This window comes from Barbus barbus, assembly GCF_936440315.1.
Source record: "Barbus barbus genome assembly, chromosome: 4".
In the NCBI taxonomy this organism is placed as follows: domain Eukaryota; kingdom Metazoa; phylum Chordata; class Actinopteri; order Cypriniformes; family Cyprinidae; genus Barbus; species Barbus barbus.
In genome coordinates this window covers 18,873,654-18,900,120 of record NC_136732.1, presented here as the reverse complement: position 1 = coordinate 18,900,120, position 26,467 = coordinate 18,873,654, and the positions used below count along the sequence as shown (strand labels likewise).

The 26,467-nt window shown below is 36.9% G+C and overlaps 1 protein-coding gene and 1 long non-coding RNA gene across 4 annotated transcripts; both read right to left on the bottom strand.

Moving 5' to 3' along the window:
* Nucleotides 1–282: 282 nt before the first annotated feature.
* On the bottom strand, nucleotides 283–17,901 carry LOC306868721 (monocyte to macrophage differentiation factor 2-like). Its single transcript, XM_079415021.1, has 7 exons — nucleotides 17,635–17,901; nucleotides 13,296–13,377; nucleotides 4,126–4,286; nucleotides 2,746–2,820; nucleotides 2,533–2,634; nucleotides 2,263–2,332; nucleotides 283–1,103 (listed from the first exon to the last, which is right to left on the bottom strand). Exons 1-7 carry the CDS (start codon nucleotides 17,826–17,828, stop codon nucleotides 900–902), a joined length of 888 nt encoding a protein of 295 aa, XP_079271147.1. The 5' UTR covers nucleotides 17,829–17,901; the 3' UTR covers nucleotides 283–899.
* Nucleotides 4,523–6,770, bottom strand: LOC306868722. Of its 3 annotated transcripts, none has more exons than XR_013784122.1 (4): nucleotides 6,703–6,770; nucleotides 6,177–6,285; nucleotides 5,454–6,086; nucleotides 4,523–5,179 (listed from the first exon to the last, which is right to left on the bottom strand). It is a non-coding gene; the product is annotated as an uncharacterized lncRNA (long non-coding RNA). The 3 variants fall into 3 exon arrangements; XR_013784123.1 differs by having other exon boundaries at nucleotides 5,454–5,974; nucleotides 6,703–6,767; XR_013784124.1 differs by having other exon boundaries at nucleotides 6,177–6,251; nucleotides 6,703–6,743.
* Nucleotides 17,902–26,467: the final 8,566 nt, after the last annotated feature.

Genomic DNA, 26,467 nt, shown 5'->3' with positions numbered 1-26,467 from the left:
ATATGACAGTTCTGTTTAATATTTTTGTGAAAACTGATACTGTCCATCGAACGTTTGGGGTAAGATAACAAATATATATATATATTATATAAATAAATAAAAATCAAAAAAAGGGAAAGAAAGAAAATAAATTGCATTGATAATAATAACCAATATTATTAAAGCACCAATTTTAATTGAGCAGCAAATCAGCATATTAGAATGATTTCTGAAGGATCATATGAAGTAATGATGCTGAAAATTTAAATGTGCCATCACAGGAATAAAACTGTAATAATACTTCACGATAATATAATTTTTACTGCATAAGAGACTTCTTTTGAAAACAAAGTAAATATTCCGAATGTTTGACCGGTAGTGTAAATCATCTCATCCCCTCTAGCTTTACACAAACAGTATCACAATGCCATAGAAATGATCCCTCATGATCCATTGTGCAACAATTAAAAAGTCATTTCTAACATTTTTATACATATACATTACTACGAGATCACAGTAGTAGAAATACTGTACCTGGAAATAATTATTCTGCTCAATGCCAATAAATTGCTTTCATAAGTGAGTTCATATCAAGCCAGTAAATATCTCAGTTAAAAGATGTGGAATGTTATTAAGGCTTCTGTATTATATACATTTTGCCTGTAAACACTGACAGTTGAAACAGTACATTATGTAAACAGGTTAAGACTACATCTGCAAAAATAGACTGGCCAGAAGGTGCTGAGTTATCAGGACAGAAATCCTTATATATAAAAATACATTTTAGACCAACAGTACTAAAACATGCCCATCTATGATTAATATAGAGGGATGCAAAGGCAGCTCGTGATCAAATACATTGTCTTTTATAGCTCAACAAACCCTGTATGTGTGAACAAACTTGAGATCTTCTTCATCTGTCACCTGGATATTTTGATTTGGCTGGTCCCCGTTGCATACAAGTACCTCCAGATGGCGTAATAGTGTATGCCTGCCCCCACTGCCACAAACACGTGCCAGATGGCATGAGCGAATGGGATGAGGCCATCACTCTTGAAGAAGACAATTCCCAGGCAGTAGAAGACTCCACCCACTGACAGCTCTAATATGCCCTCTCTGTTAGGCTGAAATAATACGTTCAGTTTAAACAGGCCGCTCTCCCACAGATGAAATACACAGCGTGCCATTTGTTTCTCTTGTATGCATGTGTAAAAAATAACTTGAACAATGAATGGCTAATGCCAACTTTTGCTATGCTAATACAGACATTCTTTTAAAGATTAAAATCCAGTTACATTAATTTTTTTCCTTTAATCATGGGGATGTCTCCATCCATTACCAACTTCATTTCATTTTAATAAAATGCACATATTCTGATCCAAGTTTATGATATAGATCGATAGTATATATTTGCTTGTAAATAAAATATATAAATATATTTTTACAAATAATGTACCGTCAACCCTGTTATATACCTGTCATATATATATATATATATAAACATAAACGGGTATATATCAGGGTTGACGGTACATTATTTGTCACAAGCCTTGTGCTTCTACATTTGTTTAATATTGTATATATAACCATGGTAACGGGGTTGACATTTTAATATCCCCCATTATTCCTACTGTTATATATTCCAATACATGTATATAATAACCATTTTTCCATTTTAAAGTAACTATTCCATTAACCACAAAACTGTAAAAATTATTTAATTATGCTTTCAAGTAGTAAACTCTTCATGGTCTAGCAAATGTCTCATCTTTTTATCACTTCATCATGTTTTATGTTTGTCAGTAGGGGATGATATTCAAAATGTCAACACTGTTACCATGATTTCGTAACTAAAAAGTGTTAAATTGTCTAAGAAGCACGCTGTAGAAGCACAAGACTTGTTCAAAAATAACAATGTCAACTGTTTCTTTTCTGACAGCATAAATATATCCCAACCTATTTATTAAAATGCATTAATTTAGCATAAGATGACACCGTCATGTAATTCATTAATGTTTTAGCACATCATTTGTATGATAGGATGTTTTAAATCTCCCTAAAATTCATTGGGAAAGGCACCTGATAGATGGAACGACTCGATTACTCAATGACTTGGTCTCACAAAGACATTAATGAAATAAAGACCTACTTTAATTGCAAAGTATACTTCATGTTGACAGCACTAACGGAAATGTTGTAAAATATAAATAAGCTGCTTAAGCCATCTCAAAAGCCTTCATTACTGTATTTATGAACACATGTATAGGTGTCAGTCACACATACCATTGACAGAAGAACAACTGCAGGAACAGCTCCCATGGCAGTGTAGCACAGTAAGTCTAGTATCTTGTTCCTGAAACATAACACAGCCGTTTTAAACATATTCTGATGCTGCTTGGTAATATTCACTTGCATTATTTGAAGCATTCATAATGCAATTGCGTGGCAAAAGAACAAACACAAATATTTTTACACAATTTTGGACATTAAGAACCACATCAGCATCTGAGAGTGATAATTATCCTCTACATACTCAACAAAGTGGGCACCTACTTCTCATGAAAGAAGAAGACATAGGCAGAGCCAGCACAAGCCATGATCCACACCAACCAGCGCATGTGCACAGCCCAGGGTCCTAGTTCCCTCAGGTTCAGCCTGCACACAACACAAACACAAAGACACCTGTGTCAGTAACACACTCAGCCCTGTGAAGCTGTAAAACGCTGATGGTGATGTTAGTAGAGGACACACACATCACATGCTCACCAGGGTGCATAAGATGCAGCTATAAAGAAATATATCACCATCCTGTCGCACATGTGGAATCGCTGCTCCACCTTCCTGTTACAGCAAGAGAATGTTTCAAAATAAAAATCAGTCTCTTTTTCTTATTTTCTACTGTTTGTGCTCAAATCTTTGCACTGGTATCTTTTTGAGCTACACTACTGTTTACAAGTTTGAGCTTTGTTTTTGAAAGAATCGGGCAGAATTTATTTAATCAAAAATACAGTATAAACGGTAATACGGAGTATACTTTAGTTTAAAATAACTTATTTTTTTAATATCATTAAAATGTAATTTATTCCAGTGATGTTATTCCTGAGATGATCCTTCAGAAATCATTCTAATATGCTGATTTGATCTTATAAATGAATAAGGTAAAATATATTCAGGTGACAAGCATGTTGCAGCCCTTTTTTACAGATTTGAGGTGTTTTTGCTTAATGAAACTCTTTTTGTTCTGTTCCCATATGCGTGATTTGGAATGGGCAGGGTCATGACTGAATCATAGACTGATGAAACTGACATCTGTGAACATGAACTGACAGGCCCATGTGATACCATCTGTAAATATGAATTCATGTGTAACTGCTTAGATGTCCTGCTCTGATGAAGATCTAAAGTTCATTTATAATGTTTCCACTAAATCTGCATTTGCAGCTGACACTTCCTCCTTTCACAGAATATGCAAATACTAAAGCCTAAAACAACATTTTACATTATATTGCGCCATAGACATATGAGACGTTTATACAATATTCCAGTAAATCTGCAATGGTGCTGCTAATGTAGCATGAAACCGCTCTTTATCTGGGAAGAGTCATCAAAAGCTATGACATTAAATAATCAGACATCTCTATGCCTGCAGATGAAATAAAACTACTCTGTTTTCTGTAAATTCAGGGCTTGACAGTCAACATGTTGGGTGAAACTATTTAATTTCAGATGGCGTCTGTTGTCATGCATTGGTTTTAAGATGAGAAGAAATGCAAAGCAATTGCATAAATGCAATATTCTTTTTGCAGCTAAATTATTTTTAAATATTATGGAAGACAGGAAACATACCCAATTAAGTGAGGAAATCTGTTTGTTTCACATCTTAAAGCACTTCATAATGAGTGTGTGCTTAGTCATTCTTGAATCCCCTAAGGCAGAAACGTGTTAAACATACTACATAATATGCTCTTTTTAAACAGAAACCTCTTTAGTCGACAGAAAGCATGCTTTTTTTTTTTTTAGGTTAAAATGTATATGAATGTATGGTAAGGTGAATATCTTAGGCGCTGCTGAGGATCTTTCCTTTTTGTTTTAAAATAAGAATAGAACTTTATTTAAAGAAAACTAAACTTTTTTTTTAATTCTCACCTGAGATGACTTTTCTTCCAGGACACCGTATGGAACATGGTGGACATGATGAACAGCCCAGACAGACCTGTCCCATACATCCATGCAGAGATGGTCTCCCACTGGTCATCAGAGAGGAAGTACAACACTGAGCTGCCCAGGATACTGGGAATGATCCAGAACTGAACAGAAGACAATATCAATATGTACACTCTAAAAACTGCTGGGTTAAAAACAACCCAATTTGGGTTATTTGGCAACCCAGCGCTGGGTTATTTTAACCCAGCAAGTTGGGTTATTATGTTTAACCCAGCATGCTGGGTTGCTTTTTTATGGCTTAAAATTACTACATTGCTAGGCTAAAATGATCCCAAATTAAACCTACAAATTTTGTTCATTTTAAAATCACACAAAGAATGACTTTCAAAAGGTAAATATTTATTAAAAACAAGAGAAAAGTCAAAAAGTAACATGCATGCAAGAAGAAATGCAGAAAAGTATGGCATTAACAGCTACAGAGATTATAAATTAAGCATTTAACATTTATTGAATATAACTTCTGATCAAATTGGACTTTTTTGGTAAATTTTATATATTACATAAAAATATACAAAAACACTATTATACAATAATTGTACAATTAGTTAATAGTTAAGTCCTTTACAAACTATTCTGGTACAACATTACACAAATAAACCACAACATTAACACTGATATTATAACATTCAACAGATGCATGTGTGTGTGAAAGAATGTGAGCATGTGTATGAATGACAGCGTGTAAACTCCACTTCTACTAAACAACACATTTAACATTTTGTTTTTACAAATTATACACTTACAGTTTGTTTCATAGTCCATGAATACAGATCATGCATCACTGTCAATTTTCATGATCTCTTTAGCATAATTGATGTAGTCATGAAGAAGCCCCATCAGCACAGCATGTGACATCTTTTACAACATCCAGGGCAGCGTCCTCCTTTAATACCACTGTTGCATCAGTTTGGGGGAAATGTCATTCTCCTCTCTGACCAGCATTCATCCCAGTCACCGCCAGTTCTCCAACAGTGGCCTAAAAAGAGAAAAACATTTGAAAAAATAAAACACTTAATTAAACTATCCATTTTCAGATAGAAGTGCATCCACATCAGTAAGGACAGGTAAATAGTCTGTTTTATCATTTCATCTGCTTTGTGTGGCTGTTTAATGTCTGTCTCCCGCAGCGCTCTAGAATGCTATAGTGGCAGCACTAGTGTGAGGGCATGTAATATTGTTTAAATAAATATATTGCTTTCAGAAAGCTACTTCTTTACTGAAACATTAAAACAGACATGACATTCACATACCTCACAATCTTCCATGTACGTGGAGGGCTGCTATTTAAAGGGTTAGTTCACCAAAAAATGAAAATGGTCATAATTTCCTCTCCCCCATGTTGTTCCAGACCCATACAAACTCTGCTAAGTTTTGGAACACAAATAAATATATTTAATATTCTCTTAAATTTTGTCCTCCATTGCAAGTCTGGGAGACCAATATTTTCTTCTGAACAGACATTCGCTATCATATAATTTAAGGTTTATTTATATATAAATATTGGAATGGATTATTTCAACAATAACTATTTATGAATCTTGAAAATACAGATTATCTAGACTCTCAATGGATTAACAAAAAATTATGAGAAAATTAAAAATATATTCATTTGTGTTGCGAAGACAGACAAAAGTCTTATAGGTTTGGAATGACATGAGGGCAAGTAAATTATTTTTTTGTGTGAACTATTCCTTTAAGAAAGGAAGACCAAGAATGATGACTCTCCAAATCAGACATCTCCAAAGTTGGTGATGTTGTTGCATCCAACACACTGTTGTTGCATCCAAATGTGAAATAAACAGGCAGGAGACAACAAAAACATTTATTTTCTAAAAAATAACTTGCATCAATCTCAAAAGAATGATGCCTCTGGCTTTCAACATCTACAAAAAAACAAACAAACATTATTTTACTTAGTTTAAAAAAACAAACAAGAAAAATGTTGATAACATAGGATTATGAAGTTTACTTGCCTTATCTTCCCCTCTCTTCTGAAGAAGTTGAGAATATCGCGTCCTCACACCAGCAGGCCTCGGTGTCCTTAACTCCTGGAGCGGGCATTAAGACACAAGCTCAACAAGTCTGAAATATTACATGAAAAACATTACTTATAACAATTATCACTTCATCAGCCTCAAAATAATTAAGATAGTCTTTATTACATAACGGCGTTTCCTTTAGGAAACTACATTCAGTTTAACCGCGAAAAATAAGATAACGAATTAACATGTAAATGTGTTAATAACAGTCTATTAACACCTCAAAAGGTGCAGATAATGTAAAATCGTATGTAAATATGACATCACGGACGTTAAATTAAAAGTATCTCTTCCGTTCAGTAAAAAAAAAGGCCGTTAAGACCGTTTCTGAGGCGAAAACCGCGTCCGCGTACTTTTCAATATAAGCTCTTTTCGGACTATTTCCGCCTTCCATGAAACCTCAAAATACTCCCGGACACAAACTATGAATTATGACTTTACAGTTTTAATCTTTACTTACCATAACGTCTTTCACTCGCTTCTCGCTTCTTTCAGGCGGAGAAAATGGCGGCTTCTCGCGCTGGTGTCGTCCGACGTTAACGTGACGTGCGTGCTCTCTTTCACGTCCGCGTTCCCAACCCAGCGCCGCTGGGTTATGATCAAGACCAATTTTCAACCCAAAACTGGGTTAAAACAACCCAACGTCCTACCCAGCGGCCTCAACCCAGCGTTTGGGTTGAAAAAACAACCCAGCGTTTTTTAGAGTGTATCTTTTTGTATCTTCTCAAGTTATTAATTACTGTGTGTGTGTGTTTACAGGGACACAAATTTGTATAATGACATGGGTATGACAGAGGTATTACAATATGAAGGTGGTTTATGAGGACACTGCCTATGTCCCCGTAATTCAAAAGGCTTAAAAAGCATACTAAATGGTGTTTTTTTGAAAATCTAAAAATGCACAAAGTCTCCTGTGAGGGCTAAGTTTAGGTGTAGGGTTGGTGTAGGGCAATAGCACACACCGTAAAACCATAGGCGTAATTTACGGGTGGGACGGGTGGGACATGTCCCCACCACTTTTTACCAGGCTCGATATTGTCCCCACCACTTTTAAAAAGTAACTGAAAAATAGATTGCGTAAGGTATATATTAAAGGAAAAGCACCATCTACAAATCGACACTCTTCATAATCTAATTCATTCATTTAACACATTTTTCCACCGATCAGAAGCTTTTCAACGTCCTCAAAGATGAATATTAAGTCTCGTTGTGAAACTATCGCGAGATACGCGATATGCGTCATGGGATATGTAGTTTCCTTTCCCTATAATTAGTCTGCAGATCCTGTACCTTTCTTTTTACGATGTTCGTATTGTTTGGATACTGTTTCAAGGTTTAAATATTTTATTTGAGAGTTTTGAGAAGATTCTATGTTATGACTGGGATTTTCACAATTAAAACAAAAAGTATACAAGTCTTTAGTTCATAGTCCTTTAATTCAGTTTTGTATTAAATCACAGCGCGCTCCAGTGGCCGCCAGAAAACATGATTAGCGACAGTATGTCTATATTCACGTAAGTTAAATATAATATGTTTTCGTGTTAAGCAAAGTAACTTACTGTGCGTGGCTGCTTCACTAAAAAGCTTCTTATATCACTTCCACACTTTCTTTTGGACATTTTGTTGATGTTTTAACATTTATGCTATAGGTAGCAACATTTACCGTTAACTAGCCTTTACATGTGGGGTGGGGGAGGAAAAAATTGAGCTTTTATAAAAACGTCATAAAAAAAGATTCGTTAAAACAATTTCATTTATATAATTATTTAATTAATAAAGGTAGTTTAACCATTTTAAACACAAATTAACTCTCATTCATGTTTTACACAAGGTTTTGCGTAGTTCAGGATTGGTTAAATTATTTGATTGGATGAGGAAACATTTTGTGGGCTTGTCTTGACTCTTGACGTAATGTTGATTAGAAAATATGCAAGTAATTCAAAGTAGAATGAATCGTAATACACACACACACACACACACACACACACACACACAATTGTGCAATTAATGAATATGCTGCAGCTGAGCTGACCATGAAATGGTAAGTTCACCATATTTATCTTGCGTATTTTGATTGATATTAGCTACCCTGGATGTGTTGTGATAAGCGAAACGTAACATTCACGTGAATGTTACGTTTTGCTTATTCGGACGTTTATAGACATATTTGTGAATGTGATGCATGTGTACAACAAAGTGAAAATTAAGTGCATTTCCAACTCTGAACTCAGTCCCCAAGTAAATTCGGTTATTAAATAAACAAATAGCTAAACGAGTTGTGCGGTGTCCCCACCACTTTTCAAAGCAAAATTACGCCGCTGCGTAAAACCATTACGCCTATGGAGAGTCCCCATAAACCACAAAAACCAACGTGTGTGTGTGAGAGTGTGTGTGTGTGTGTGTGTGTGTGTGAGAGTGTTTGAGTCAACAATGACACCAGAAGACGGTTGGGTTCAAATCAAAAACAAGTCCACCTGCTTCTTATTTGCGGTATATGGTATATATCTCTGTATTTATACGCTTTTGTATTTGGATTAAACAAATAAAGTGAATGCAACCATTGGCATATATTATGTTAAAAAAAAAATCACATTACATTGCATTGTAACATTGCAATCTAAAAACAAAAATAAAGCTTTTAAAGCTGAAGTTAAATTTACTAAACTATAAAAATAAATGAAAATATAAAAAAAAAAAAAACACAGACTGAGTAAAAAAGGCTGTTTTAATTACCCCATTACAGTCACTTTACAGTTAGTGCTATCATACAAATACACTTACTTGTAGGTTTAAAATTATACATATGTCACATTTAATGTTTATTAACTACAAATATTTCAGCAGAATGTATATTTTAATCAGAGTTATTGAGCTATTTCATTGCGCTCTGTCTGTTTGGCGGCGCTCGTTCTGAATGAAGTCTGAAGTTTAACGAGAATCGCAAAGCAAAAGCTCATGCACATTAAAGTCGACATGAAACGGAAGTAGCGATTGTCTTTTTTCTCTAATGTGAATCCTATCCGAGTGAAACGGCATCTGAAATGAGAGGCGGGACTTCGACAATTGATTGGATCATTGGAAGTTAGGGCGTTGCTAACTAAATGGAGGCAGATCTAATTTCTTTCCACTGGATTCACCACCAACACCTAGCATGAAGAATTTTTTTATTTATTGCATGAATTAAAAAAAAAATAATAATAATGAAGAGCACGGATAAATTATTTATAATAAACACTACAGTATTCCATTAAAAATAAGAATTTTCCATTTTGATTTCATGCCGCGAGTCTCTGTCAGAGCATCTGACCGGGCGAGCGCGAGCCGCATTAAACTGAAACTAAACTATAGGCTTCTATATCGTAAGTTTTTTAAAGCCCTTCATATAAAGTTTGTCACGTTTAGAACAAACTGTATTGTACAAAATTGTAATATTTGTAGCCTGACTGACCTTCCATCTGTCACTATTTGTGTCTGATCAAATCTTCTTAACTGCAAGTAATCTTCCTGATTTATCTCAATTCCTCAGCATATCCAACAGCGCAGAAAAACTTACAGTTGCTCCTTTACGCTTAAGGAAGATCAAAGAAAACAGTCTGACTCCACGGTATAATGAGCACACTCGCACCTTAAAGAGAGCAGCCTGGAAAATGGAGAAAGCAAAACTAGAGGTATTTCGTATAGCCTGGCGGGAAAATACCCTATCCTACAGAAAAGCATTAAAAACTGCTAGATCTGATTACTTTTTGTCTCTTCTAGAAGAAAACAAACACAACCCCCGGTATTTATTCAATACAGTCACTAAATTTACGAAAAATATAGCATCAACAGGTGTTGGCATTTCCCAAAAGCACAGCAGTAATGACTTTATGAACTACTTTACTTCCAAGATCGAGATAAAATTGTAACCATGCAGCCGTCAGCTACAATATCGCATCAGATAATGCACTATAGATCCCCTGAGGAACAATTCCATTCATTCTCTACTATAGGAGAGGAAGAATTGTATAAATTTGTTAAATCATCTAAACCAACAACATGTTAGACCCTATTCCATCTAAACTACTAAAAGAGCTGCTTCCAGAAGTCATAGATCATCTTTTGGCTATTATTAATTCATCACTGTCATTAGGATATGTCCCCAAAACCTTCAAATTGGCTGTTATTAAGCCTCTCATTAAAAAACACAACTTGACCCCAAAGATCTAAGGAATTCCAGTCAGGATTTAGACCGTATCATAGTACTGAGACTGCTCTCATTAGAGTTACAAATGACCTGCATCTATCATCTGATCGTGGTTGTATCTCTTTATTAGTTCTACTGGATCTTAGCGCTGCGTTCGACACTATCGACCACAAAATTCTTTTAAATAGACTAGAACACTTTGTTGGCATTAGTGGAAGTGCATTAGCATGGTTCAAATCGTACTTATCTGAACGCCATCAGTTCGTAGCACTGAATGAAGAGGTATCATATCGATCACAATTGCAGTACGGAGTACCTCAAGGCTCAGTAATAGGGCCGTTACTTTTCATGCTTTACATGTTACCCTTGGGAGATATTATCAGGAGACATGGTGTTAGCTTTCACTGTTATGCTGATGATACTCAGCTCTATATTTCTTTGCGGCCCAGTGAAACACACCAAATTGAGAAACTAACGGAATGCATAATCGATATAAAAAAACTGGATTACGAGTAACTTCTTACTGCTAAATTCTGATAAAACAGAGGTGTTAATTATCAGACCTAAAAACCCCACATGTAATAACCTAGAACACTAACACTTGAGGGCTGCTCTGTCCATTCTTCTTCATCAGTTAGGAACCTAGGTGTGTTGTTTGATAGCAATTTTTCATTTGAAAGCATGTTTCTAGCATCTGTAAAACTGCGTTTTTCCATCTCAAAAACATATCTAAATTGCGACCTATGCTCTCAATGTCAAGGTTAGACTATTGTAATGCTTTATTGGGTGGTTGTTCTGCACACTTGATCAACAAATTACAGTTGGTCCAAAATGCAGCAGCTAGAGTCCTTACTAGAACCAGGAAGTACGACCATATTAGCCCGGTTCTGTCAACACTGCATTGGCTCCCCATCAAACATCGTATAGATTTTAAAATCTTGTTAATTACTTATAAAGCCCTGAATGGCTTAGCTCCTCAGTACTTAAGCAAGCTCTTATCACATTATAGTCCTCCACGTCTGCCGAGTTCTCAAAACTCTGGCCATATGATAATACCTAGAATATCAAAATCGACTACGGGCGGCAGATCCTTTTCCTATTTAGCACCCAAACTCTGGAACAATCTACCTAATACTGTTCGGGAAGCAGACACACTCTGTCAGTTTAAATCTAGATTAAAGACACATTTCTTTAACCTGGCTTACACATAACACACTAATACACTTCTATTATTCAAATCCGTTAAAGGATCGTTAGGCTGCATTAATTAGATCAACCGGAACTGGGAACACTACCCATAACACATGATGTACTCATTACATCATAAGAAGAATGGCGTCTACGCTAATATTTGTCTGTTTCTATTCTGTTTCTGTCCGGATCAGATGGTGAATCGGCGCCGGGAGATGATGTATGTGGCCCTGATCGTCGGCGGAGGCCGGACACCTGGATGAGCCCCGGGGACATATCCCCAGTCACCGTAGCCACCCGATCCGGTCCGTATCCAACCCAGATGGTCACTGCAGTCACCAGATTCAGTCCGTATCCAGATCAGATGGTGGATCAGCACCCAGAGACGACCTCTACAGCTCTGAACGTCAGCGGAGACCAGGACACCAGTGAGGACCCCGCCATTTAGACAGCCATCGGGGAAAGACCACTGGAACCAGTTGAGCCCTTACAATCTGACTTTGCTGCAGTTGGAATTGAACTGCTGGTTTGTTTGGCCAAAGGAGAACTGGCCCCCCGACTGAGCCTGGTTTCTCCCAAGGTTTTTTTCTCCATTCTGTCACCAATGGAGTTTTGGTTCCTTGCCGCTGTCGCCTCTGGCTTGCTTAGTTGGTGACACTTCATTTCCAGCGATATCGTTGACCTGATTGCAAATACACTATTTTAACTAATCTGAGCTAGATGATGACATCACTGAATTCAATAATGAAATGCCTTTAACTGAAAATCTTTTTTGAATCTTTTAATTTTACATTATTGACACACTATTTTCCTTTTTTGATATTGTGCAGTTGCTTTGATACAATTTAAATTGTTAAAAGCTCTATATAAATAAAGGTGACTTGACTTGACTTGACTTAACATATCCCACAAGCCCTACTGATTTTCTGCAGAAGCCTATTTTTATTTTTTTAAAGAAGGTAGTAACCAAAACCAGCAATTATTATCAAGAACACAATAAAATATTATAAAAAAACTATTTTCAAGACTTTAATTTGTAGATATCAGAAAAGTAGATGCACAATATTCTTGAGCATTTACTCCACAGCCAAACGACATTGCACTGGTGCAAAGAGGATTTGGTGTGTTTGGTCAATGTCTCATGCTGAAGCTCGTGAACTGGCCATGCCAGATGTGCGGCTCTGAGAGGCGGGGATTAGAGAGCAGGATGTTATCCAAACAACATCACAGAGCAAGGCCATATCCAACATGCTCAGAAAAAACACATGAACATAAACCAAGATCAGAAGCAAGGGTGAAAAGAGAACTGAGTCAAGCAAATGACAGTATGAAAAAAACTTGATGACTGTGACCTAATGGTATTATTGAATGATTTGTCCCTGTAATATCCATGAAATATTTTTGTTTCTTGAGCAGTATTACATCACACAATCTCTGTAGTCTTTTTGTGATTTTGGTGATCCTTCTGTGTCAGGACAATGGCATCAAAGCCTCGCCTATTGACAACACCCACTCCTTCACAAAACTAGAGGTCTGTTTGCTAAATGTTGATCAACCCGTCCAGTTTGTGATCTCATGCACTGTTATGAAGCACTTTATTTTCAGTGAGGTTTCTCCAACATATTGTTTTGACCTGCTCTGAGCTCAGTGTGAGATTAGAAGTAGATTTTTCTACTTACTCCATGAGTGGCACAGTTGGCTGCATGCTCATACTCAGTTGGCTGGTATCTCTTGCTAGATGGGACTCGGATGTTCATAAACCTAAAAAATATATATATTTTGGTGAATTTGAAATGCTTGAATTTTGACTGAAGGTAGAGCCTCAGTCAAATTTTTCCCTTCATTTAATATACATTAATTTGAAGCAGTGTATATGGGCTGTCATCCTATTAAAATGATATGAACTTTTTAAAGTTATATAGACTGGATTTATACATCCAGACAGAAAACATGCTGGGTTGTTTTGAACCAACAGCTGGGTTAAATGTTTAACCCAACGTTCTGGGCAGTAACCCAACCGCTGGGTTCATCCATATTTTACCCAGCGCTGGGTTATATTTAGCCCAGCATATTTTAGAGTGTATGGAGAAAAAAAAAATCTATGCTCATGTACATTAGCATTCAAAAGCTTGGGGTTGGTAATATTTTTTAATGTTTTTGAAAGAAGTCTCTTATGCACACTGCATTTATTTAAAAATACAGAAAAATCAGTAATAAGTATTAAATAACTTTTCTATTTGAATATATTTTAAAATGTAATTTATTCCTGTGATGCAAAGTTAAATTTATTTTCAGCATCATTACTCCAGTCTTCAGTGTCACATAACACTTCATATGATGATTTGCTGCTCAAGAAACATTTCTTATAATTATCAACATTAAAAACAGTTGTGCTGCGTAGTATTTTTTGTGAAAACAGTGATAAATATTTTCAAGATTCTTTGATAAATAGAAAGTTCAAAAGAACAGCATTTATCTTACATAGAAATCTTTTATAACATTATAAATGTCTTTGCTGTCACTTTAACGCGCCAATTTAATGCGTCTTTGGTGAGCAGAGGTATCATTTACCTTCAAAAATACTAAAAAACCTTATTGACCCCAAACTTCATTTTTCACACATCTCATTTGACGGCACAGAAACAATAGGGACAGTGTTACGGGTTAAAGTCCATTTCATTTCAGAGGTTAATTCAGACTGAAACACATTAAGAATCAAGAGCACATAATGTTCAGGTTCAAGAGCATTAGGTAACCCTCTTTGTGGCTCCTCAAGGATTTAATATGCATTCGGATCACATTTTTAGAATTTTCTTGTATTGCACGGTTGCCTAGCATCTGTAACTACCTAACGACGAAGCTAATCCTGTTCGGAATGAGGTCTTTTATGCCACTTACATTGAGCCGCTGATGGATTGAGCGATGATGTCATAGCATGCCAACCTGAGGCTTGGGATTTTCTTTTTTATTCCCCCCCAAACACTCTTTATCTGTGTGATTTAATTAATGTGCATGAGGACACAGGGAAGTGGGCTAGACTGCTAACCAGAATAAACAAGCGAGCTCTGGAAACCATCTTACTTTGCTTCTCCATTATATATCTTGATTATAGCATATTTCTAACAGTAAACAGATTAATTGTCTTCATTTGCAGTCTTGTCAAAGATAATTCTGCCACTGAAACATACAGGCTGACATGTCCTTTTTGTTATGAAACATGCTTTCATATAACATTTTTTATTTTTTCCTCATATTTTAATGTAAATATATATATATATATATATATGTGTGTGTGTGTGTGTGTGTGTGTGTGTGTGTGTGTGTTATATATTTAAATATAGGTGTTTCTTTACTAAGCAATTCATATTCTTAAAAAAAAAAAAAAAAAAAGAAGAAGAAGTGTGATCCAGGTGTGATAGGAACTGCATTCACAGTCACACATTCAATTATAATGCCCGAATGCACCAGAGCTGCTAGTTCATGCAGAATGTGCCTTTAAGCAACATAGTTATTGGGTATATTTTGTGTCACTTGTCATATCACAATATTTTTTACTATATTCAGGGAAATATTTACTCTGAGCACTACAGGGCACCCTGCTCGTTATTAATGTTTGGCATTGCTACAGCGGTGTGGCATTGCTACAGTGGTGTACGGTGTGTCTCTGCTTGGCCTGTATAAAAGGAATTGCTTTTATATGATGCCATCTGGGGTTAAACTGGGAAAATCAATGTCAGTTTGACACTTTAAGATATAGGGAAATGTTTTAGCAACACTTCTAAATGTAAAAAGAATACTTTTGAAAGGTTCATAACTGAAAATAAAAAGAAATGTGAAAAAAACTGGGTGTGAAATTAATAAGCAGCATTTCAAATTCTCAGACTTTTGTGATCCAACACATCTGTGCGGATGTGTCTGTGAGAATATGATAATGCCACACTCGTGAGGATAAGGGACTGTGAGACTCCTCAGTGGCCATTCGCTAGAGAAAACATTCAGAGATTTGGATGTTTACACTTCACAGAGCCAACATGATACACAGTGCTGGTCTTGGGTTTCAGCCAAAAAATGATTCGGCTAAGATGTCTACTCATGCATAATGCGGCCCTACATACTGGTCATGACTTCAAACATTGCATTCCAACATTTTAAGGCCCAACTCAGGTTCTTCTTTTTCCAAACCACACAGCAAGTGCATTTTGTTGCATAATGACCTTTCATATCGCAATATCAAATAGCTGAAAACCAATGTTAAAAAATAGATGTTTACAACATTTACATGCAAGTAATCAAATGGAAGTCATGATAAAGTTGATTAGGCTATGCCATCTTTTGGTAAAACCTTCATGAAGGCCAGTTCTTCTGAGTACAGAAGAGCACAAACTGAGTGATTTATTGGTGAGTGTGCTAATTGCATATGACAGAGGCCATAATATCCTGTCCAAAACCCAAATATGCACTCAGATGGCCACAATGCAAGTCTCAAAGAGGATCCAAACCAAAGAGTCAATAGGGACAAAAATACACATAGTCCGGCTCATTGTACTATCCTTTATGAGAGGAGACTGAGGGGCACCCTGTGTCTGACCTTTCTGGGAAGATTCTGGAAATCTTCCTCCAGTGAAAAAGTCTACATCATGTTGTCCTCACATCAAAATCCATCAACATATTTGTTTAGAACAGTTTTGGACTGTTTTCATTTGTAAACTGTTCTTGAGCTGAGCATATTTCTCTCCTGATATAGATGAAACTTTTTTTTCACCTTTTCAGAGGAGTATTTTAGTAGCAAGCTACAGTATAAAGTTAAAACTTCTTTGTGGATTTGTTTTTTACAAACATGCAGATTTTCACAAAGATGTGAAGTGGTGGACTGGAGTCGTGTGGATTACTTGTGGATTATTGTTGTGTTTTTTATCAGCTGTGGCACCCATTCACTGCAGAGGATCCATTGGTGAGTAAATTATGTAATGTCAATGTAAATTTCTCCAAATGAAGAAACAAGCTCACTTACATCTTGGATGGCCTAATGTGAGTTATTTCCCTGCAAATTTAACTGTTTTATTCTGCAAAGCAAGTGTTTAAGTTGTGGGAGCACAAATAAAATAAAATGGTTAGTCATTGAGTGTTTTATGTATATATTAAGCATTGAGATGCTCTATAAAATGCTCACAAAAACAGCATTTGCACGTGATCCCACCTAGTCAACATCCTCTGGGGCAAAGATCTCAAAAGGCAAACACAAAGCCTGCTCATATGTTTGCCAGGTAGGTGACCTGACATTGACTAAATTTTTCATTGCACAAAACTATCAACACATTTACAATATATGTATGTCCTATAGAAAAAAAGTATGTGTTTTTAATATTAATAAAGTTCATGTTATCTAAAACACTATTCTTGGGAAACCACGCTGTATGACAATTTATGGGAATGATGAGAGTTTAATTCTAAGAAGTTAAGTAATTTCACCAAGACAATATGAGTTAAGTGAATAATCATTTTCTTTTGGGAATAAATGTATATGACCAGTTTACATCATTGAAATATACAGCTATAGGCATTATAATACATGTAGCCTATACACTATCTAAAATTAAAGAAATGTTTTAGCACAAACACAAGTAATATGTTTAATGTCAGACTTGTTGTTTAAAACAAATATTGCCATCCATTTCTATTCATTGTGCATGTGTGTCTGCAGGAAATCCTCACCAAAAGCAAGTTGAAGCAGTGCAGAAATAAAATGAAAGTAGAAGTTGACAGAACCTCAAGATTTTTCACAATCACAATGGCTTTTTCAAACATGTTTGAACTAATGCTTGTGTACCTCCGGCTCGCGCTGTTTTATTTGGTTTAATAGTGTTGTATTCTTATTAACAACCCTCATTCTCCTTTCGATTATGTTTTTGTGAAAAAAAAACTTTTTTGTTTAAAAAAAAAAAAAAAAAAGTGTAAAAGTCAACCACTTTTATAATACGAAGCAAACAATGCTATAAACGTTGTATTTGGATAATTTACCTGCCGAGTTTCGTCCCCCTAAAATCCATACTGTACATATTTGTACATGTTCGCTGCGGAACTTGCTCCTGGGTAAACAGATTGACTACTCCCAGCAAAAGAGACGAGCAAACTCCGGATGTTTCAGTGAGTCCAAGACATGGAAGGAAGCAGCACTGCCTCAACAAGCACGTGAAGACTTGCGCTGCGCACATGAGCAGAGCTGCGCACGAGAGAGTGACAGCGGATTTCTGTAATAATCATAAAGCGACTCGCGACCCCTCTCTCTGTCAGGAATGCAGCTGCGCTCAATCCCCTCTCCGCCCCTTTGCTTCCTTCCAAGTGAACTTGGAAAAGACTCGCGGCGAATCCATTGCGCGTGATGGAGCGGATATTTGCTTTAGAATTGTTTGTTTAGAAAGACGTAAACAAACTAACCTCTGAGATCTGTTGCATGCACGCTATTTTGTGAAGCCCTCATATTCTTCCTACACAAAAACCCCAATATGTAGCCCTATAGAAGACACATCTGAGGATGTTAAATTAGATAATTTAAAAAATAATAATAATAATATATATATATATATATATATATATATATATATATATATTTTTTTTTTTTTTTTGCTCTGTTATAAAACTGATCGTTAAACTGGTCAGGTATCTCAACATTTCTGACATAGTCATGACTCATAGCACATTTTCTATGTGACCCGAAGGGGGTTTGTACTGACAGTGAACACTAGAATTGTGACTCCTCAGAGACAAAGTGCACGAAGCCCTCTGCTGGTTAATAAATAAGTTCACATTTCAATCTGCGTCTCATCCAGCGCGATTGCAGAGATGGCTTGCATACTTTATCTGGTATAGCCAGTGCTGCGTGGAATTGTGACTGTATAGGTGTAATGATTTAGGAGGTGGATATACTGTGAAATTACATAAATACAATATGGCATAACATTTGAAAGCACAACTGAACGTCTATGAAACGTCAATCGATAAAGCAAATTTTAAACAATGGCACTTAAAAATGTGAACGAAAAATTTATTGCAACGTAGCGTATGAATGCATGAAAATGGAAAAAACTGTAATGAACGAGAACATATAGAGTGTGGGCTGCTTTTGGTTCTTGAATTTGTTTTTCAATAATGAGGTCCAAGTTTAACAGAGCTAATTCACTAGAAGTTAAAAATTTATAATTTTGTTTCTCTATTAAACAACATTCACTTACAATAGTGAAAGACGTCTTCCCCCAGGTAGTTTGTGTGTTTTGCAGTTGGATGTTGTTGTGCTCAAGATCAATAATCACACATCTCTTCATTCGCTCAAACTGATTTGGAGAAATCACAGTCGCTGTGAAACGGGAGCGACTGGTGGCAGAGGCTTTTAAGACCCGCGTGGCTTCATGGAGCGGCTACGAGCGCAATTCAAACAATGATTTGTAAAAATAATAATTAATTTGTATGGTCTTGGTCAGGGGTCCTCAAATCTGGACCATTCCTGCAGAGTTTAGCTCTAACCCTAATCAAACACACCTGAGCATGCTAATCAGAGTCTTCAAGATCATTAGAAAATCACAGGTAGGCGAGTTTGATCAGGGTTGGAGCTAAACTCTGCAGCAGATTGAACCTCCAGGGTAAGATTTGAGGAACCCTGGTCTAAGTGGTCATACGGCGTATGCCTGCAAATACGTGATAAACTGCGTTCCGTATATCTTTCATGCGGAATACTTCTCTGATGCCTTAAATACGGGACGATTCCATATTATACCGAACGGTTGGCAACCCTGACGCAAAAGAGAATTGTCTCGGGGGCCCCCTAGTGTTGCTAAAATACAATACACAGGATCATGATAGCTGTAATATGTTTGTAGTACACCTGCCCTGACATGCGAGTGTGCACCGCTTATGAACACAGGATCCAGAAGAGTGTTGTTTTCTGTTGTCCCAGAGTTAATAAGTTGGGTATAACCTTTTTCTTTAAATAAACTTAGAATAGGTTTGTTGCCACGTGACAGCTGATCTTCATTCAAGTCTCCACATACTATAATAGACTTGAAATCAAAAATCTCCAGAGATGACAAAAGGGCATTCAGATTGATTAAAAACTCTGTTAGGTTGTAATTTGGTGGTCTGTAGATTACTACAATAAGTGCTTGTCCAGGACCTTCTACCTTTAAAACCAAGCATTCCAAGTCTGTAACATTCTGTATATACATCAGAGGACGAACTTAGTTGTTTTTTACATACATTGCGACACCACCACCTTTTCTGTTTGCCAAATATGAATAGTTTGTGTAAGATACATTTCTGTTTCGTTTGTACAGTGTAACCATCCAGCTGGAGATCCTCAGGAACAGCTGAGCCAGACAAATGTGTTTCAGTGAAACAAATCATCAGCAATAGTAGCTCATGGTGGCATTTTAAATCATCCATGACACTGCAGTCCTTCTGTGTTATGATGAATGATTTTGAAAGATGAATTAAGACTTGAGTCTTGCGGTATGTGTAGGATGGGCTGGACATTACGAAAGTCAGCTTTTGGCATGTTTTTCAAGGATGAACTTATTTCAGGATCACAGAAAATTTTATTTTCATCAAAGTCAGTAATGTGCAGTCCGCTGAGTGATGTTGTTCTGCTGAGTGCAACGCATGCCATGCCTGGTTCGAATATACGTTTCAGACATACAACTGCAGAATCAGTTGTCGTGCCCTGCACTTTATGAACAGTACATGCAAAAGCAAGCTTCATGGGGAAATGTCTTCGAACTGTACCCTTTCTTTTGAGTGGTTAGCTCAAGTGGCCATAGCTGTGTTACTTAGAGAGGTTGATGATGTGTATTCAGGAATTTCTTCCTGCTCGTTTACTTCATTAGGATCAATCGGTTATCTGTGCGATATGGTAAATAAAGTTTTAGAAGTGATCCATATAACTTTTCTGGGTTTTTCTGCTGTGAAAAACGAGCAAATCTGAAAACAGCAGGTTTTCCCCTTGTTCTTTTCTGTATGTGACCCATATTTTTTGAAGTGGCAAAACATTTTTACCTCTTGTTTGTCCTGCATAAACTATGCGGTATTCACTTGCAAATTCAGCCATGCACATGTTCTCAAATTCAGGTCTGTCTGGTCTGGCCTTGTATTGTCTGGTAATCCTGTCATCCACACATTTTCCAAATCAGGGTCCATGGTCTGCAACAATTTCATGGGTAAACTCATCTTCACAGCATTGTCATCGGTAGGTATGAAAATGACAGTGCGTGATGATGATTTCAATTTCAGACTGCATGTGCGAGCAACAGCCTCTTGAGCGCTGACTTCTCTGTTCTTTGACTTGCTTCATGTACTCACGATCAGACAAGTTATCATGGCTTGAGTCTTTTATCACTCGGTTTAGGTAATTGCTCATCCTATGTTCAGCTTTTGAAATGTATGAAAGAATGTACATGATACAGCTGTACGGATTCAGAATAAATTGTATGTCCATATTTGCATTCCAAGCTCTTAACAGCAAAGGATTATAGCCGTTAACCCAGCAGTCCTGTGGTCATCTCTCCATAACTGTTACATTTGATCTAGACAGAACTTCAATATAATTTCATACTCTTCATAAGCCATGTTGACTTTATGAAGCAGTTGTGCAGTGGTTTCAAAATTTTGAGTGGAGTCATTCAGTAGATCCCACACTTTTTGAAGTTGTGGCTTTTTTGACATTACCATGATCTCTGTCTTCTATTGATTCATCTAGATCTTCAGATTCATCTACAGGAGAAGGTCTGGAGCGGGTTACAGTGTCATGGTTCTGTTAATGGGTGGTTTAGGAAATCCAAACCTGCAGTGTTTCTTGTATTTTCTACAGGACTTGGAGTGGTTACGACTGTGCACCTGTACTTCGCATACAATTCTATGCAGCTCGGGGTCTTTGTTTGGGTCTGGTAATTTACATGAGATGTATTTGTCAATGAAATCACACACATCCTGATCTTTTTCAAATTCTGGAGCTTCTTTCACCCAAAATAAGCAGTGAATGTGCGAAGAGCCACGTTGTTGGAATTCCACTATATAAAAAAGTCAATAACCTCACCAATAGGTTGAGCAGGTGACATGATTAGATCTCTCATTAAGGCTTCAACTCGTTTCTCAAACATTCGCATTACTACAGGGTTGCTTCTCATGATTTCACATTTTTCAGACCAGTCTAATTCAGAGAAGTTCAACCTTGTTGTGCTTTAATAGCAGTTATGACTTCAGTTCAGGCCATCTCATTTCAGCAGCACTAAACGTACAGAAAAATGTAGGAGTGCCCAGTTGTCTCAACATAGCAAACAAGTCACGCAGAGTTTTCTCCCAGTATGCTGGAGTCCCTCCTAATGGTTGCATGAAACGTGTTGCCTCATTATTCACATGCTTTTCTAACTCCTGTTTGTCTTACAGCAGTGAACAGTTTATTCTGCGTCCATCACAGGTCATGGGTTTTGCTTTTCTCAGCTGAACAGACATACTAGATGTGGCCATGGGCATTTCAGTGACAAACTGGGCAAAGAAGATATAGTTTGTATCTCTTGCACAACGATTGTAAACAGAGAACAGTCTTGTGTTAAAGTATCTGCTAGGGGAGACACGTTTTGCTTTGGCAGGCTCATCAATGGTGTTCATACCATCGGAAAACTGCATTGGCAAAGCCATCGATTCTAATTTAGGAACCTTAAACATACTTATAGGTGTATTTCTCTCTGCTGGAGCAATACAAAATATTCCATCTTCATAGGACAACAAGTGCTGGCCAAGATCGGGGGGCTAAAGACATGTATCCAAGGCAAGACCAGGGGGCTGTTCTTCAGTACTCTCAGGGTCATCGCTTGAATCATTGTATTCATTTTCATTGTTAGTTCGGCTGCTGCTCTCAATATCCATTTCGTCATTAGGAGCACTGATTTCATTTGTAATCAGAACTGAGATTACGTAAGTAACCGAGAGCGTTTCATTCACACTGACAAGTTAAACCAACATATCTGATTATAGCCGGGTCAGGGCTCATTAATAATGACCCTCTGGCCAGAGAACAGTGAGAAACACAAGAGAACTGAACTCTCACCGCACCGATCAACGAGTGCAGTCCGAACCTGCTCACAACAACAGCATTTATACGTGTTTTAGAGCCTTTTAAAATACAATATTCCAGCGATTGCATGAAATAGGCTAATTAGAACAAAACGAGCTAAATCCAGGTGTTTGTGAGCTGATTTGTGTGAAACTGAAGTCAGTCTGTGTCGATCGCTCCCGGAGCGCGGATATAACGAGCTCACTGCAGTGTCCTCTTAAACTGGTCTATTTGCACTTGTTTCAGCCTTTTAAGTTAAAGCACACCAGCGACTGATCATAAAACATGTAGAAGAACATAGTGCAAAGCTAAATTGAGTGCATGTGAGCTGTTTTTTAATGTTTTACTGACATGCACGTCGCAATCGTGGCAGCTGCCCTCCGCGTTTGAAAGGAGAAATACATACAAGATATCCTGCTAGTCACATGTTAATCATGTTAGAAACATGCTAGCGACATGCTAGTCATTTGTTAGTTATGCTAATAACTTGCAAATCATGCTAGTAACATGCTAATCATGCTACCAACATGCTATTAATTTACTAATCATGCTAGAAACATGCTAGCGACATGCTAGTCATTTGTTAGTCATGCTAATAACTTGCAAATCATGCTAGTAACATGCTAATCATGCTAGCAACATGCTATTCATTTACTAATCATGTTAGAAACATGCTAGCGACATGCTAGTCATTTGTTAGTCATGCTAATAACTTGCAAATCATGCTAGTAACATGCTAACAGTGTTGGGTAAGTTACTTTCAAAAAGTAATTAATTACAGTTACTAATTACTTCATCAATATTGTATTTAAATTACTTTACTAATTACTCTATCTGAAAAGTAACTTAGTTACTCAAGTAACTTAATTATTCAAATCGCTAATTAGGCTACATCTTAAAATCCCTATAAACCTTAATAGAAATTAAACTCTATATTCTTTCAATTCGAGTCAAACATAGAATAGTTTAGCCTTTTAGCTTTAAAACAACTGTAATACTTAAACATTTTTATGAAAAAAATGTAACCACCTTTGGTTAACAAATAGAAATACTCTGCAAAATATCTGAATAACAAAAAGGCTTAAAAGTTAAACAATACATTTCAGTTTGGCAAGATGTTCAGGAAAAGCCCAACTAGTAAAATCTGTACAGGTTTATGTCAAAATAACACGTTAACTAATGTAGGAAAGAATAAATTACAGAAATGATCTTCTCTGCTGAATAATGTCAGATCGCGCTGTTCTTATGAGGTAAATTTCTCATAGCAGGTCTTCTTTCAAAAATGATGAATATTAGATGATTTTTTTTTTTCTTAATATTTTACTTTTTTTTTTTTTGTATCTAGGTGAGGGCATATGCGCGCAGGTGACTGCATATAATGAGCTCAGACACGGGAAAGACTGTACCTTGCTTTAGTTTCATACGGATTGCATAATCAGAAACATTAGTTTTTAATTTGAATTCGTTCAAGTGTCAAGTAGACACTTCAAGATTTAGATTTTAGTCTTATATGTATCTGAGTCAGAGCCGGCGCCAGGGCACCTCCATCAGAGGGGCATTTGAATTTCTGGGGGGGGAGCACAAATCACGTTTTGTGTGTGTTTGTGTGGTGGGTGGTGGTGTGTGTGTGTGGTGGGGGGGTCGGGGTGGGATGGGAAGCGTGCAATCTGTGATTGCGTGCAGTTTCTGACGCTCGCTAAAGCGTGCAATCGCTTTCTTATGTGCGCTGTTTTACCGGTTTCACTTTCGCTTTCGAAACGATCACGTTCAGCAAGAAGGGGAGAGGATGGAAAGTGGGGGGCACCGTAACTCTGCCCGCGAATGCCCCCTCTTGGTGCCGGCCCTGATTTGAGTATTTAAGGTTTCTCTGTGAATCAGGAAAATCTGAAAGTGAACGCACCCGCACGCGGAGGGTTAAAGCCGCTGCATTCAATATCTTTAGACGGTAAATTTAGATTTCAAATTCAATATTGCTTTTAGAACTGTTGAAATTATTTACTGTATGTAACGCAAGTACTTTATAAGTAACTGTAATTAAATTACCTAAAAATGAACAGTAATCCCTTACTTTACTTTTTCAGTGGATAAGTAATTTAATTACAGTAACGCGTTACTTAGTAACGCGTTACACCCAACACTGCATGCTAATCATGCTAGCAACATGCTATTCATTTACTAATCATGCTAGAAACATGCTAGCGACATGCTAGTCATTTGTTAGTCATGCTAATAACTTGCAAATCATGCTAGTAACATGTTAATCATGCTAGCAACATGCTATTCATTTACTAATCATGCTAGAAACATGTTAGCGACATGCTAGTCATTTGTTAGTCATGTTAGTAACATGCTAATCATGCTAGTAACATCCTAGTGACATGCTAGTCACTTGCTAATTATGCTGGCAACATGCTAGTAACATGCTAATCATGCTAGTAACATGCTAGACATGCTGGCAACATGCTAGTTACTTGCTAGTCATGCTAGAAACATGCTAGTGACATGCTAGTCACTTGCTCGACATGCTGGCAACATGCTAGTAACATGCGAATCATGCTAGTAACATGCTAGCGACATGCTAGTCACTTGCTAGACATGCTGGCAACATGCTAGTTACTTGCTAGTCATTCTAGAAACATGCTAGCGACATGCTAGTCATTTGTTAGCCATGTTAGTAACATGCTAATAATGCTAGTAACATGCTGGCAACATGCTAGTCACTTGATAATCATGCTAGCGACATGCTAGTCATTTGCTAGTCATGCCGACAACATGCTAGTAACATGCTAATCATGCTAGTAACATGCTAGCGACATGTTACTAGCATGTCGCTAGCATGTTACTAGCATGCTAATCATGCTAGTAACATGCTAGCGACATGTTAGTCATTTGCTAGTTATGCTGACAACATGTTAGTAACATGCTAATCATGCTAGTAACATGTTAGTGACATGCTAGTCACTTGCTAGTCATGCTGGCAACATGCTAGTCACTTGATAATCATGCTAGTAACATGCTAGCGACATGCTAGTCACTTGCTAGTCATGTTAGAACCATGTTATCAACATCTATCTAATCTTAATGTTCAAACTTCAGGCTTTTACAACTGCTTTTATCTTTCAGGCTAGGCTTTCTCAAGCCAACCTAAAGTTTGTCTTGACAAACTTTTTTATCTAGTTACACAGTCTTTGTTAATGTTAGTTAATGAAAATACAGTTGTTCAGTCTTAGTTCATGTTGGCTAATGTTGCTAACTAATGTTAACTAGTGAACCTTATTGTAAAGTGTTACCCAGTAATGGATTAATAAATAATATTAATGACAATTTATAGAATTATTCTTTGATTTAGGCTACTTAAAGATTTCATCACAGCGTCGCATAACACAACCTTAAAGTTGGCATTTTTAGAATTATACTAATAGGCCTTTTATTTTCATTTTATTTATTTTTTTAAACAAAAAGTGATCTATCAATCAGAGGACAGAATATACGAAGAAAATTGTGCGCAACAGGTTTTTCCAGCAATGTTTTAATCATGTGTACAGCCAGAGAACCACTATGAAGGCTAATCTCGAATATATTCTCAATTAAGGCAGGAGCCTCTCTGGGAAGCCTCTAAAATTAATTGTTATTAATTGTGTAAACGTTTAGCAAATAATTTAAAAGCATTTCCACTCGGACTCCAGTGAGAAATAGAGCACCTTTCCCTTTAATTAGAATGCGTGCGGCAGCCAGTGCGCATGCGCACGAAAAGGT

Coding starts and splice junctions, on each gene's coding strand:
- LOC306868721 (XM_079415021.1), bottom strand. CDS start 17,828: ATGTGCGCAGCGCAAGTCTTCACGTGCTTGTTGAGGCAGTGCTGCTTC. Junction 2,333..2,532: donor GTCTTCTTCTTTCATGAGAA/GTAGGTGCCCAC, acceptor GTTATGTTTCAG/GAACAAGATACTAGACTTAC. Junction 1,104..2,262: donor CAGTTGTTCTTCTGTCAATG/GTATGTGTGACT, acceptor GTATTATTTCAG/CCTAACAGAGAGGGCATATT.